Genomic DNA, 14599 nt, shown 5'->3' with positions numbered 1-14599 from the left:
TTTAAGGATGCCTGGATTCGATTTACTTAAGAGCATATATGGCTTAATTTTGTATTTCTGGTAATCATTTATTACATTACCCCCATTTTATCAAATGACACGTTTTTCTCACCTCTTTTTTTAAATATGTTAAAGAGTTTGTATCCAGTTTATCTAAAACTCCTTGCTTAAAATGAGTTTAATTCTAGCAATACATACATGCTTATTTTTGCATTGTTTTATAATTTGATGATAAAAGTTTTTCCCCAATATATGACTGTATGGATAATACTTTTTAAAAAGATACAATAAAATCTGATCTCTCTGTCTCACTTGATCATGTGGCTGAACTAGTCAATCCCTCCAACGAATAGAAATATCCGGCATCACTTAATCTAATTAATAAAAACATGCAGTGTGCACGTGCACCCATGATGAGAAGAAAAGATCAAAGCAAACAGCCCAAAAGGAGAGAATCCCATGATTTCTGTGTAAACTCCTACAGATATCATAAACATTTATTGCTAGAAACAGTATTTTAAATAAAAGGTCTTCAGGCAAGTGTATTAAAACTGCCTTGGATACAAGGGGTCCTACAACTTGTAAAAATTGGCAAATTGGATAACGATTAAAAATACAAAATTACACAGAAGATACCCTTTAATAAATTTATTTTTTAAAATTCAGACAGAGTTTGGCTCTCGTTGCCCAGGCCGGAGTGCAATGGCGCGATCTTGGCTGCCTGCCACCTTTGCCTCCGGGGTTCAAGCGATTCTCCTGCCTCAGCCTCCCGAGTAGTTGTGCCACCATACTCGGCTAATTTTGTATTTTTTGTAGAGATGGGGTTTCTCCATGTTGGTCACGCTAGTCTCAAACTCCCAACCACAGGAGATCCGCCTGCCTCGGACTACCAAAGTGCTGGGATTACAGGCGTGAGCCACCGCCTCCGGCCTAATAAATTGATCTTTAAAAACATCTTAATTGAGGTTCTCTAAAGGGAGCCTTTTAGGCAACATGCCCGCTAGGTGTTCTGACTGCCTGGGTGACTGGTGTCAGGCGAATCGATGTGGCTCCCCCAGGCCCTTCCTCGGAGCATCCTAGAGAGACAGCGCGGAAATACACGCGGCCGGGTGGTCCCGGGAGCTGCCATGGTGCCCAGCCCCGCGGCCTCGCCCTGCCCTCAAACCCCGTGTCAAGCACCCGCGGACTCTCACGTCCTCTTCTTCCAGGGCGGCGGGCGCTTCTCCTGCACCTTGGCCTGGCGCTTTTTCTCGGCCTCCTCCGCCTCCGGTTTCTCCTCCTTGGCCACCTTGTTAGGCCACTTGGGTATCCGCAGGTGGCCGCTGTCCTTGGTGCTGCCCTTCCGCGCTGGCCTCTCGGGCTGGAAGGCGGGCGCGGGGGCCTTGCTGAGGCGGACCCGGGGCACCACCATGCCTGGCCGCAAGCTGCTCCGCCGCAGGCGCTGCAGAGACAGGAGGCTGGCCTTCCACGGGGCGGGCTCGGCAGAGTCCCAGGACCCCAGCAGCGGGGCAGGTGGGAGGCAGGTTCTTGGGGTGCCCTTCTGGGAGCCCGCCGCCGCTAGGCCAGGCCGCTTGTGCAGCTCTGCGTCCTCCGTTTCGCCCGCCGCCCCCCCTGCGCCCGCCGCCCCCCCTGCGCCCGCCGCCCCCCCTGCGCCCGCCGCCCCCCCTGCGCCCGCCGCCCCCCCTGCGCCCGCCGCCCCCCCACCGACCCCACGCCTCGCCGCCAGAATTTCCTGCGCCGCCAGGATTTCCTGCACCGCCAGCCGCCTCTTCCCACGCACAGGGTGCTCTCGGGACACACGGTCTGGCACGCGAGGGCCACGGCGGGGCTGTTAGAGGCTCGTAGTCATCCTGACCATGGGGTCCAGGGCGCCCGGGTCCTCTGGGCCCCGCACTGAGGGCGGCGTCAGCGCGGACAGCTCGCAGTCCCTGACCCTCTGCAGGTAGTTTTTGGAGCCCTCGGGCTTCAGCGCCCTCTCGTGGAGCGGAGGCAGCTCCAGTTGGTACTTTTCCCCCAACCGCTCCTGGCAGGGGCGCTCCAGGAGCCTCTGCATGAGGCGACATGTAAGTGGCCACTCATCTGGCGACATCCCACGGCGAGGACCCTCGTGTGAACACCCGCCCCTGCTAGCTCAGGGCTCCGATGTTTTCGGTTCGACCCTGCATGGCGGCTTTCAACCCAAACGCATCCCTCCTTCAAGGTCAAGACCCAGGACATAGTTCAACAAGTAGTTGGTGATGATAGCATGCCCTGACTGGGCCAGAACAGCCTCTTTAATAAAACAACGCAGGAAAGTCATGAAACAGATGCTCAGCTCCTTTCTTCATTTTCACTTTAATTCCGTGATGCCTCTGTGTCCGTCTGACGACATTTCTCCTGGGGTCTGAGATTCTGCTGGTCTTCAATGCCTACTGAGAAGGGTTCCTGGCCATCATCAGCCATGAAAACCTCAAAGCCCTCTGTCCTCAACGTGGGATCCCTGGGCCAGCGGCATCAGCCTCACCAGGAAACCTGTTCTTCTGCTCATTCTTGGGCCCCACCCCAGGCCTATTCAGAGAAAGACTCCAGGGACAGGGCCTGGCAGCCTGTGTTTCCACCAGATCTGTGTTAAAGCTCAAATGAACCAGCCCAGGTGATGCTGACGCAGGAAGGGCAAGGCTGAGAGCCAGTGTCTAAGGCAACTGTACCCATGGGGCCAGAGGCAGCTCCTGCCTGTGCAGCTATGATTAGGGCTGCGTTCCCCTCCCTGTCCTGCCAGTTGACATCAATGTGGGGGTACTCAGCTAAGGCCATCACGGTATATCCACAAAGTCGTGGTAGCAGGCGACATTAAGGCCGGTCCAGCCATTATGGTCAGTCTCCTGTGCCTTCTTAAAGCTCACCCAACACCGCACTAGCTTCTGCAGCTGCCCCACGCCTCCAGGATGCCCTCCTCCGGGACGCTCTCCATGCCCTCGACGCCGTGCTCCTCCTCGTCCTGGAAAGTGTACAAAGAGTCGTCAGAGGCGATGCTGTGGGTGTCCGGCAGACTGGAGAAGTCCTGGAACTCTTTGGAGTCAGTGCGGTCCTCCTCGACCTGTGCGCCTAGGAGTGGGGATGGCGGTGGCGGGATCATGCAGCGCGCCCCGCCACCCTGCGGCCGGATCCCAGCCAGCAGCACCATGCTGGAGGCGTGGGCGGGGGTTCGTGGCACCGTCCCAGAAAGCCTGGTGCACTCCAAGGTCCCTGCTTCTCACAACTGAGTCCCCAGAGAAGCCCTAGCTCCCGCCCCCAGCCCGGCGGAAACCTCCCTTCCTTTACATTGTTAAGTTTGTTTTTATTTTAATTTTCTTAGGACATTGATAAAATCACTTTCGGATTATTGGGATTAAAAATTAAATAATTTTCAACTTTACCTTTTTTTAAAATTGTCACAATTTATTTTAATGCTTTTATTCGTTTGTAAATTTTAATTATTGTAATTTATATCTTCAATTATTATGGAAGAATTTTAGAAAAGTCTTTTCACATATTAAAGTCTAATTAATTAACTATTACTTATTCTCTCCTCTATCTCAAATACGGACTTTAAACTTTTAGAACACTTTATGTTTTGAGACTCTGGTTACTTATGTGACATTTTAACTATTATTCTTCACTCTTCTAGTGAATTTTTAATGTCATTCAAAGGGTACATCTTTCTATAGTGAGAATTATACATAGTTCTCAAAAATATTCTCAGATATTTAGAATTTCACCTTCCACTGGCGTGTTAAATATGTTCTCCTTCCCTTCTAATGCATGTTTTTCCCCCAAGTCCTCATGTTATACTCCTTTTTCACCCTCTATTCAAGAGGTGATTTTATTTATTTATTTATTTATTTATTTACTTATTTATTTATTTACTGAGACAGAGTCTCACTCAGTCTGTCACTGAGGCTGGAGTACAGTGACATGATCTCTGTTCACTGCTATCTTTGCCTCCTTGGTTCAAGTGCTTATCCTGCCTCAGCCTCCGTAAAAAAATCTGTAACCAGGCTATTGATAAATAACTTCTTTTAGGGATAAAAAACTCAGAAATTTCAAGATTTCTGGATTAATGATTGACAGTGTTCTTAGTGGTCTCTCTTTGATTTATTTCAATTGTAAGTAATTCTTGGTGATATTCTAATGTAAATTCTGACAGGTGATGAGAATAAATGAATTAAGTATCTCTAGGAGAATCAATAGAATAAGATTATCTTGGTTAAATGGTTGAGAAAATATGGTAAATAGACACAAAAACTTTTTCGTCTTCCAAAATCAGAGTCAAATACTACATGATCATAAAATAGCTAATACTGTCTTTCTGCAAAGTGAATCTGAGCTAAATTAAAAGAATGTCAGGAATAAATTTTTCCTTGAAATCTAGCAACAAATAATGTAATTAAATTATGAGGCATTGACTGTTGCATAGAGTTTTAGCATCAACAGAAAAGCTCACAAAACATAGGTGAAAATCAAAAAGGAGTGCTGGGTTGGAGCCCTAAGGTGAATAATTTTATCATCTCAGATCACTTGGAAAAAAGCAGCGAGTCCAAAAGAAGCTGATGATAAGCTTTCTCTCCGCTAATCCCTAATGTTCTGCATGAAATGTGTGAAGGCAGAAGAGAGACAGTTTATTACAGTCTACGTGGTATAGAGTGAAGGAATAAGAGAATATTTCTGATAAGTATTTTCAAAATTTGGAGAATCATTCCTATCTAAATCATTCATTTAAGGGACTAAAATACAAGTATGATGTTTCTTGATACCTAACCGTCAGCTAGCCAGGCTCTAAAAAGGACAACACTGGACACCTTGACAGTGGTAAAAAGCAGGGTTTACTCACTCTTGAATACTAAGAACTGGTGCTAACCTTAGGCAGCAGCTTATCTATTTGGTTGAGGTTCAGCTTTGTTTCATTGAACAAATCTCTTGGGTTATTTTCAGTTGTGCCAGCCATTTAATTTGTTTTCTGAATCAAATGATAAGAATAAATACGGTTTAGAGTGTAAACAGCATTCCCAGATATATCTTACAACTTGGTGTCCCATCTGCCTAATTTTGAACCTATAGGATGGGAATAAATGCATTGTGAAAAACACCAGGTGATTTCCTTAAAGCCAAATACTCTTGTCCCTCCTACTTTTCTTCCGGCTTTCCTGCTGCATGAGACATGGCAATAAATGGGAGTTTCCTGCACACAGAGATAAAATTCACTTGTTGAACATGTCATTCTTCTTCTTGACCAACTCCTATATTGGTCCAAACATGTGAGAGAAATGCACCTTCTGAATCGTTTCAAATTTGTGGTCTTTGTTAGAGCAGATAAGCCGATGCCCTAGGAGACGTAGCTATTACATTCTATTATAGAATTTTCCGTTCTGTATCATCTGGATTCTTATTTAAAGTGTAAACTAATTTTGTTCTTTCTACTGCATAACAAAGTTTATACCACTTTATGCTTAGTAATTAAATTTATATGTCAGTTTAAGGCCAGTCTCCACTATTCTAAGTCCTCTTCCTGTTCCCCATCATCTTATATAGGAACCTTCATTTTTCAATGGTTTATATTAAAAAACCTAAGACAATTGAAATCAACCCTATAAAAATTATGCTACAATTATTTTAAACCCTAACATAATAGTGTTATCTTTGATATCAATCTGAAAATCAATTTATTTCTTATCTTTTGATAGCTATTCATTAGTATGTTCTATCCTATTTTGTTACTTACATTTTGGAAAAGTTTCTCAATGTTAGAATACTATTTATACATATTAACTCCTCTACTTATCCATTAATTCATTTTATTTATTGTGTAATCTATTCTAAAAATCCCATTCGATAATGGTAATATATTAGCAAAGAAGACAAATACTGCCATTGCCCCCTTGGAATTTTCAATCTTGTAGTAATAAGTGTAAGAGTTTTCTGAATGTTATAATCTGATATAATATACTCGAGAAGATGTAATAGCAGAGCAACCCAGCACTGAAAAACTGTTGCATGAGCTGAAATGCGATTAATAACTAGGATGTTGAGAAATAATAAAGTCTGTGAGGTCAACTTAACATGCTCAGACTTAGAAAGAAAATAAGCACACTTCTTTATTCTTTGTAAGATAAGATATCCACCAGTTCATTTTTCTACCCCAGCCTGGTTCAAATATACAAGTAAGACAAATGGTTTAGTATATACAAACTGAAAACATACTCTCTGAAAAAGAAATCAGATTTAAAAAAGAACTTATATTGTATGATTTTATTTACCTGAATACAAAAACATAAAAAGTAGATTAAATGTTCTGAAGGAATGGGGGAAGGTGAATGGAGAATAAATGTTAATGGGTATTGGGATTCTTCTGGAAGTGATAAAAGTGCCCAGGCAGTAAGAGAGTTCTGATGGCTGCTCAAGTGTGATGTACTAACAATCTCTGAATTAAGTACATTAGGACATGACTTTCACAGTAAGTGAATGAATCTCAACAAAACTTGTACAAAAAAAGCCATTATTGTTGTTCTAGTAAAGATTCCACAATAATTTATTAATTAAAATAGCTTAATTAATGAATGTACACATTCAAGGTGGTTATCCCATTTATAACCATAAAGTAATTACATTCCATGAAGTTACAATGAGCTCACAGGCTCTCACACATAGGGTCTTAGGACACTATTTGCCTCATATATGGGAGGTCACAACAAATCATCATGAAACCAACTTTTCATGTACAACCAAAGCAAAAGAAAGGCCTCAGAGGGGAAGAGAAGGAGGAAGGAGGAAAATCATAGATAAGAGAACCTTTAGAAACATCAAAAAAACTCACAGATCCATTATCATAATCCAGAAACACCCCAACCCGACCCTGAGGCCTTTGCACATACTGAATTAAAGGTGGAGAGTTGGTGGAGAGACTATAGTGATTGCTCCTCTTTGAGGAAATTGAAAAAAATGTTTCATCAGAATCAAAAACGATACTGGTATCTGCTGTCCTGGAATCTCGACAGACTCCCAGAATCCAATTGGAGGAGTGGGTCACATCCACTTCCCAGTAATGCTTGCCGGAGGTGAATGCTTGCGCTCCCCACACAGCAAAGCTCTCCACTCCCTGGAGATCCATGGGTGCACCGAGATGGTCATCTCCAAATATCACATGTCTCACATGCTCAGAAAGGCTTATATAGCAAGGAGTCATTTCCGTGCTCAGAGCATTATCCACTGACAAGGAAAAAAATATATTAGTGAGTACCAGAAGGGATAGAGGCTCTGTGGCCCAATTATTCACTTCATTTGCTCTTCTTCCGAGAAAATACAAAAAAAAGGAAACCAAGAGATTTCAGCCCCATGCATCCATGAGGATGAAATATTATTACACCTCTACAGCATATACAATTATGTATCATTCCTTAAATAATAGAGAAAAAATGTGACCATATCACTGGGCAAAGTAATGATTTAATGTCTATCTCTGCATAGTTTGTTTCAGAACATATCTAAAATGTTTTTTTCTTCAATAGAAAAATCTTCTTGTATTATTTGTCTTTAAGATCATCAACAGGTAGACATCAATTTGCTGTGATGTGAGTATTTATTGGAATGTAAGTTATGCCTGTTATAGTTTCAAACATCAAAAATTTGGTAGAAATTAACACATGTAAAGTTTATAAGTTTCCAAAAAAAATACTCTGGCTTTACATTTTCTGTTTAGGCCCTGATTCAATCTACTCTGGATTCCTGCCCTCTGCTACCTAGACCTGCTCTCTAGAATGGGCCTAACATGGTTAGGCCATGTTCACAGATCCCTCACCTTTCACTTGTTACAAGATGTTTCTGATGGCATTAGAATTGTCCTGATTATGGATGTCTTAGTCATTTTCTTTGTTGATCAAAATGTTCTGATTTTGTAAATAATAAAAATTACTTATAAAATGCATGTAAATGAACAAAGAATAGAAATAATTAAAAACCATTATGCCAAATCTAAGCCTTCAAAATTGAATTAAATTGAATAAACAGGAAATACTGATGCCACCATGAGAACTAGTGTCTTCATAACTACATGATCTGAATATTCTTCGTCCTCTTATTCTGCAGATAAAGTATGTATCTTGCTTTTCATTTTCATCAAACTGTAAGTCAGGAAATTGAGTTTTGATCATTGTAATATTACTATGCAGGTAGAGAAGATGCACATGTTTTGGAAAACTATATATTACCTACATGTCAAAACTAATAAAACTTAAATGGGAAAAGCCTCAACCAAGTGACCCAATAAGGAAATAATTTGAGGCCGGACTGCCAAGCAGCTGGCTCTTGCCTCTGAAGTTGTTGAGCATGTCTAGGACTCCAGTGATGCACCATGAAGTGAGCTCCGGGTTCACTGGCTGGGGCTTTTGCATCTGTGCCAAATCAGTCCTGCAAAAAAAAATGGCCTCAGTTATATTTCCAGGCCCAGAGCTAATCACACAGTCATACGAAGATAATCATATTTTCATGTAAGATGTTTCCTCAGAATTTTGCCAGTTTGGGTTAACTGGGTGTACATTTTATTCCACACTCTAGGGGCCATAAGGATGTTACTTTTTCTAAACTTTACTTCCATAAAAATCCAATTTCCCCAGATATGTTATTCTCAGACATTATACAACTTCTAAAGTCATTAAAAGTCATTGCCTCCCTCTGCCCATCACACACCCTGAGGGTATGCAGAAATTCTGGAAATATTTCAGAGAGCAGAAAACTCAGACAAAAACCCTTGGGACCTCAGGCTGCAGTAGTCACTAATGCTAGTCAGTGTCTAATAGAGAGTGTTCACTGAGACAAAAGGTTTTAATCTTTTGTGCAAAACAAAGGAGTCTAATTCCAGCCTGAGAACCCTGCTGCTGAGGGTCCTGAGGCGACCATTTTCCTGAGGTCTTTCCTAGAACTGGGTGTATTGTGATGGAGCAGGCCCAGGTCATTGATGCTTTTAGGAACAAAATCCTCATCCTCAGCCTATCCTTACGAAACTCTGTCCTCCCTCTGTCTTTTTTTTTTTTTTTTAACCTCCCACTCCTCTAGAGTAGAAGACACCTCTGTGATTCCTCAGAGTAATTTTGTATTAAGATCTGTGGGGTAAGGCTGGACAAGATGGATGGATTGGGAGAACAAACTTCAGAATGGCAAATTAATTTTATGTATATTTTAATTCATACAAATTTTAAGATGAAAACTTTGCAGACCAGAGAGAAGACCTCAGGCCCTCTTTTGAAACAAAATCAGAAATAGCCACTAATAATGATGTTAGTGCCTCAAAATGTATATATCCCTTCAATTCACAAGAGAACAAACTTTTCAGAAATAGCATTTTTTTAGCATAAACTCACCTTGCGTATACATTTCCCACATCCTGCAAAAAAAGAAACAAAAGATAATGTTAATTATGAGAGATTTTTCCTTCTGCATCTTTTCTCATACTCTTATTTCTTTCTGTTTTAGTGTTTTAATAATGTATATCTTTTTATTCCCCTCTAAGGAATCATTCAAGGCTACGTTAATAAGAGAACCTCAACTAAACAATGAAAAGCTTCATCAGTGGGCATTAAGAAGAAAGGAGCTCAGCAAGAGATGGTGGAGTAAAGCAAAGATATCTAGGTTTCCAGTGTCATTAATTTCCTAATCTTATTTCCAAGGAAAGGTCTGACCACACATGACAACTATTAAAACAAAACAGAGAAGCATATGAGAAACAGAGCACATGGACATTGATGAGCAGCTTTGACAAACCTTGCCCAGGCAAGGGGAAACCCCTCAATGTCTTCAGCAAATCACTGCTGTGTGGGACATCAGAGAGTGAGGAGGAACAAGGGCATATACATGGATATTACTAACCTTCCCCTGGCCTAGAGTTCTAATGATTTTGGATGATCTCTTGTGGATAGCACTCCAAATTATACTGAAGAGAACTTTGTTATATGTTATCTACTAAAATGGCAAAAATTTCCCAAAGATTATCAAAGTATGCAGTAATAAATGACTGGAAAAATGTAATGGTGGAAGTCACACAGCATATGTCACTTAGCTTAGAGCAGTGACATATGCTGGTGACATTTGCATGTCCTGGCAGCATTGTCCAGCAAAGGCTTCCTGTCTCTGAGGATGGACCCTCCCTCCTCACCTGGAGCAGCTCCACGTCAGGCATGTGGCATGCCTCCCACAGCTCTCTGTACATGTCTTTCATCCCTTCTAAATGTTGGGTCATTCTCACTTGACTGTCTTTTAGTTGTTGGAAAAGCTCTTTTGCTTCCCTTTCCAGTGCCTGCAGATGGAGTTGCTCCTCTTCATCGAGAAACAGATGCATCTTTTGATACTGAATAGTGATTATCACCTCCCTTAATGACACATAGTCCTGCAGAGACATTTGGTTAAAAGGATTACATGTTCTCACTCTCAATAGAAAACTTCAAATAATTATATGCTGGGTGTAATCAAGCAATTTATAAACTTTCTGCCTCACTCTTGCAAAGAGTCTTGAATATTTGCTATCTTTTTCTGTCCATCTTTTTCAGTGTTCCTATTCTCTCTCCCTTTTTAAATCAAACCTATATAAAGACTCCTGGTTTCCGTCACTGTGATGCTTCTTCACAGTTGTTACTGAGTCAATTATTTCCTCTATTAATCTCTCTTTTAGGATTTTTCCATGTCTGATTTGCCTAAGTGTTAAAAAACATTTAGCCATACACCATATTATGAAGTATTTTTTTTCACTTTTACTATATTTTTACTCTATATTCTATTCTATTTCTTTCATCTTCCTCACACCCAATCTTAGTGAAAGGTTGTCTCATCTGCAGTGTCTGAAAAGGTTTATACCAACCTTCAAATTTGAACTAGAATACACATCATGCTGTTTATCCAGTATAATAAAATTAATTTGGCTAGCTTGTGTGGGCTTCTCTGTTTGCAACTCCTATTATATCAATTGAAATCCCTACATTTTCTTGAGACAAAATCACTATCTTTTAAATGGTAGTTTGAATTTAGCTAAAAAGTATAAGCCAACTTTGTGTTTATTTGCATAAAAACAAAGGAAGCATTTTTATTCTTACCACTAATGAAAAAAATTTGCTAGTTTCCTGATTTAGATTGTTTTGTATCTCTTGATTGATTTTCCATAAATAGTCCGTTTCCTTTATAAGTTTCCCTACAAAAGAAGCAAGAAGCTTAGCAATGATAAAGATAATATATTTCATCCCCTTATCAATAAAAATAAGGCTGTAATTGAAAGAAACATAAATTAAGTTAGAGTGGAGTGGTCAGATTTTTCCAAGTTAAACAAATATGGTTCTAATAATTTGGATGTAAAAAGTGATAGAAACATCATAGAGAGTTTTAAGGGACCCTTGAGATAATATCATCAACTTTCTGAAAAACTGGCTTTTACATAACCTGACTTTGAAAAGTGTTCTTGGTGCTGGCCACCAGCTCCACAGCTCCATTCTACACGTTTGAACAATGTTTCTAAGGAAACCTCCTTTAGTGAAGTCTCAACCCAGCTATGATTAGAGTGCCAAATTAGTCAGCAACATTGAAAGGACACATTTATGTGTTATGATTGACATGGAATAATCACCACCTCCACTATCTGCATTCTTATCACCATCATTATCATAGGCCCTCATCATTCTTATTTGGGATTCTATACAATTCAAACTGCCTTAGAGGCATCACATACCCTGCATTCCTCAGCAGCCCATCCTGTTGGGCTGTGGCTGTGAGCCATGTGCTCTGGTGACTCAGCACAGGGCCCACAGATCAATCTCTTGTCAGCCTCACAGAAGAGCTCCTTAGTCTCCTCATGGAGCACACAGATATTGTCTGAGTTGTTGATGTTCTGAAGTCTGGTCTGTCTGGCTAGGGAAGCCAGCTTTTTGAGTGCCACATTGATGTTGAAGTTGGGCTTCTCTGAGATTTTTATGCACATAGGGCAGTGCATTGGTGCTCTGCCTTCTTCTGAGCAGAGGCAGAGGCAGGGCCTGCAAGAGCTGTGCCCACAGTCAATGGTGACCGGGTCTATGAAGTAGTTCATACAAATGCAGCAGATGAGCTCATTCTGGAAGACTCGCAGGGCATCTGGATCCATGTTTCTGAAAATTAAAATAAAAAAGTGAGAATTTCTTTCTCTTATTTTTATTTGCCCCAATGAAAAGGAAAAAAAGGCCGGTGGACAATTTTCCTTGTCTACTTGAGCTCTGTCCAATATGTCTAATAAGTTAGCTCCAGTACAAACTGAGACATAGTAAATGCAAGCATGCTGGATTTATAAAGTTTTCCCTCAATAGCCATTGAAGATTCGGTCCAGGATTCCCTGAGATACCAAGATCCTAAGATGTTCAAGTATCTTATTAGTAAATGGTGTGGGATTTGCATGTAACCTAAACCTATCCTCTTGAATACTTTATGTCTAGATTACTTTGAATGCCTAATACAATGTAAATGCTGTGTAAATACTTGTAATGCCATACTGTTTAGGAACAGCAAGAAGATTAAAAATATGTACAAGTTTGGCAGGGTGCGTTCACTCATGCCTGTAATCCCAGCACTTCAGGAGGCCAAGGCAGGTGGATCACGAGGTCAGGAGATCAAGACCATCCTGGCTAACATGGTGAAACCCCATTTCTACTAAAAATACAAAAAATTAGCAGGGCGTGTTGGCACATGCCTGTAGTCCCAGCTATTCAGGAGGATGAGGCAGGAGAATCACTTGAACCCAGGAGGCAGAGGTTGCAGTGAGCTGAGATTGCGCCACTGCACTACAGCATGGGTAAGAGAGTGAGATTCTGTCTCAAAAAAAATTAAAAAAAAAAGTACATGTTCAGTACAGCTGCTTTTTTCTTCCTATAAATATTTTTTATCTGAGATTAGTTGAATCCATGGGTATGAAACATGGATATGAACAACCGTGATTCAAATGAGAAAATGAGACGACAGTCCTTATGGCATTTTTGTTAAGCAAGCCGTGCTCTCAATCATTCCCAGTTACTTAGACAAGCTTAAAGCCTGGGCGGAGGGTAAAAGCTGGGATGATTTCTGAGTCACTTATATAAGCTAATTAATGAAGAAACACATTCTGAATGTCATCCTGTCTCTGTCATTCTATCTCTCTCAATGATTCCATGATGATAATATATGAAAGACACTTAGTATCTATGGTATTATTCTATACTCCCTGCCTCCAAACTCACCTATGAAGTTTGCTCAGACAATTATAAATAAAGTAGCTTTTATCTAAGATTAAGTAATCAGAGTGGACTGTCAACTCCTAAAATTATCAATTATTAAATTTATCCTTTTAACTTTAATATCAAAACTCTTCCTTTCAATACGTTAAATGTAATTAATATCTATTATTTTTAATTTAGGAAATTTTTTTTCCCATAGTCAATTCAGATGATTAGAGAGAACACTTTCGCATTCTGAAATAGCGAATATTTCAACTATAATAATTAACAAGAATTAATCAACAATTAATTATCTTCTAAAATAACAAAAAAAGTGAAGATATGTATTAGGTTTTCCACTCTACCCTAGAAAATCCAGAAATGCAGTTAATGGAAGCATGGCCACTAATTCAACTTTCCCCTTAGTGACTTGGAAGTTTCAGCCTCTTGGGAGCCCTTGCCAGTTGGTTAGGTCTATTGATCTATTTTCTTTCTTTCTTTCTATCTTTTTTTTTTTTTGGTTGTTGTTGTTGTTGTTGTTGTTGTTGAGATGCAGTCTCGCTCTGTCACCCAGGCTGGAGTGCAGTGGCACGATCTCAGCTTACTGCAACCTCCGCCTCCCAGGTTCGAGCAACTCTTCTGCCGAGGCCTCCAGAGTAGCTGGTATTACAGGCACCCACCACCACGCCAGGAAAATTTTTTTGTATTTTTAGTAGAGACCGGGTTTCGCCATGTTGGCCAGGCTGGTGTCTAACTCTAGACCTCAAGCGATCTGCCTGCCTTGGCCTCTCAAAGTGCTAGGCTGCAAACATGAGCCATCATGCCCAGCCGATTAAATCTATTTTCAACAGCTTTCAAATCTAGTCTGCAAACTGCAAATTTTGAAGACACAGCAAATAAGACCTTTGAAACAAGAATTTTCAAAGTAATTCAACATTTTTAACATTCACTTTGGCATACATTATAACCATTACTACATGCCCACATTCTAGTGAACATTTCAGGTATTTTATGGGTTCTATCATTGCATGAAACTATGGAAATATGTCTTTTCACACTTAAGAAAAACCTAACAATACAGAAAACAGTCACATAAAAAGAATCGAATAGCAAGGGAACACAAACTACATCTTACAAATTGAAGATACTTTATATTGATTTTCTGTAAAATCACTAAGACAGTTACTTGCTTGCTTAGAAAAGACCCAAGCATGCTGCCAGGTAAATTTAAAGTATTTTAAGAGAAAAAGTGAGCATGATGGGTTTACTGCAAATTTTATACTCACAAGGCTACTATGAATGGTCTCAGTCTAGAAGCTCTGTAGATAACCAGGTTAGAAATAAATTCTGGCTCTTCAAAGCCCAGCAGCCACAAATCCAGTGGGTCCTCACTGAAG

The 14599-nt window shown here is 40.7% G+C and overlaps 1 protein-coding gene and 1 pseudogene across 1 annotated transcript; both read right to left on the bottom strand.

Annotated features, from left to right (window-relative positions):
* Positions 1-656: 656 nt before the first annotated feature.
* Positions 657-3163, bottom strand: LOC129007733 (ankyrin repeat domain-containing protein 33B-like; annotated as a pseudogene).
* A 3564-nt stretch (positions 3164-6727) lies between these two features.
* On the bottom strand, positions 6728-14571 carry LOC129007739 (tripartite motif-containing protein 64C). The gene is made up of 7 exons (XM_054438953.2): positions 14489-14571; positions 11713-12128; positions 11091-11185; positions 10160-10390; positions 9369-9391; positions 8321-8418; positions 6728-7221 (listed from the first exon to the last, which is right to left on the bottom strand). Exons 2-7 carry the CDS (start codon positions 12122-12124, stop codon positions 6728-6730), a joined length of 1353 nt encoding a protein of 450 aa, XP_054294928.1. The 5' UTR covers positions 12125-12128; positions 14489-14571.
* Positions 14572-14599: the final 28 nt, after the last annotated feature.

The sequence above is a fragment of the Pongo pygmaeus genome, chromosome 9, assembly GCF_028885625.2.
Source record: "Pongo pygmaeus isolate AG05252 chromosome 9, NHGRI_mPonPyg2-v2.0_pri, whole genome shotgun sequence".
Classification (NCBI taxonomy): domain Eukaryota; kingdom Metazoa; phylum Chordata; class Mammalia; order Primates; family Hominidae; genus Pongo; species Pongo pygmaeus.
The sequence above is the reverse complement of the archived record's forward strand: the minus strand, read 5'-3'. Positions and strand labels throughout refer to the sequence as shown.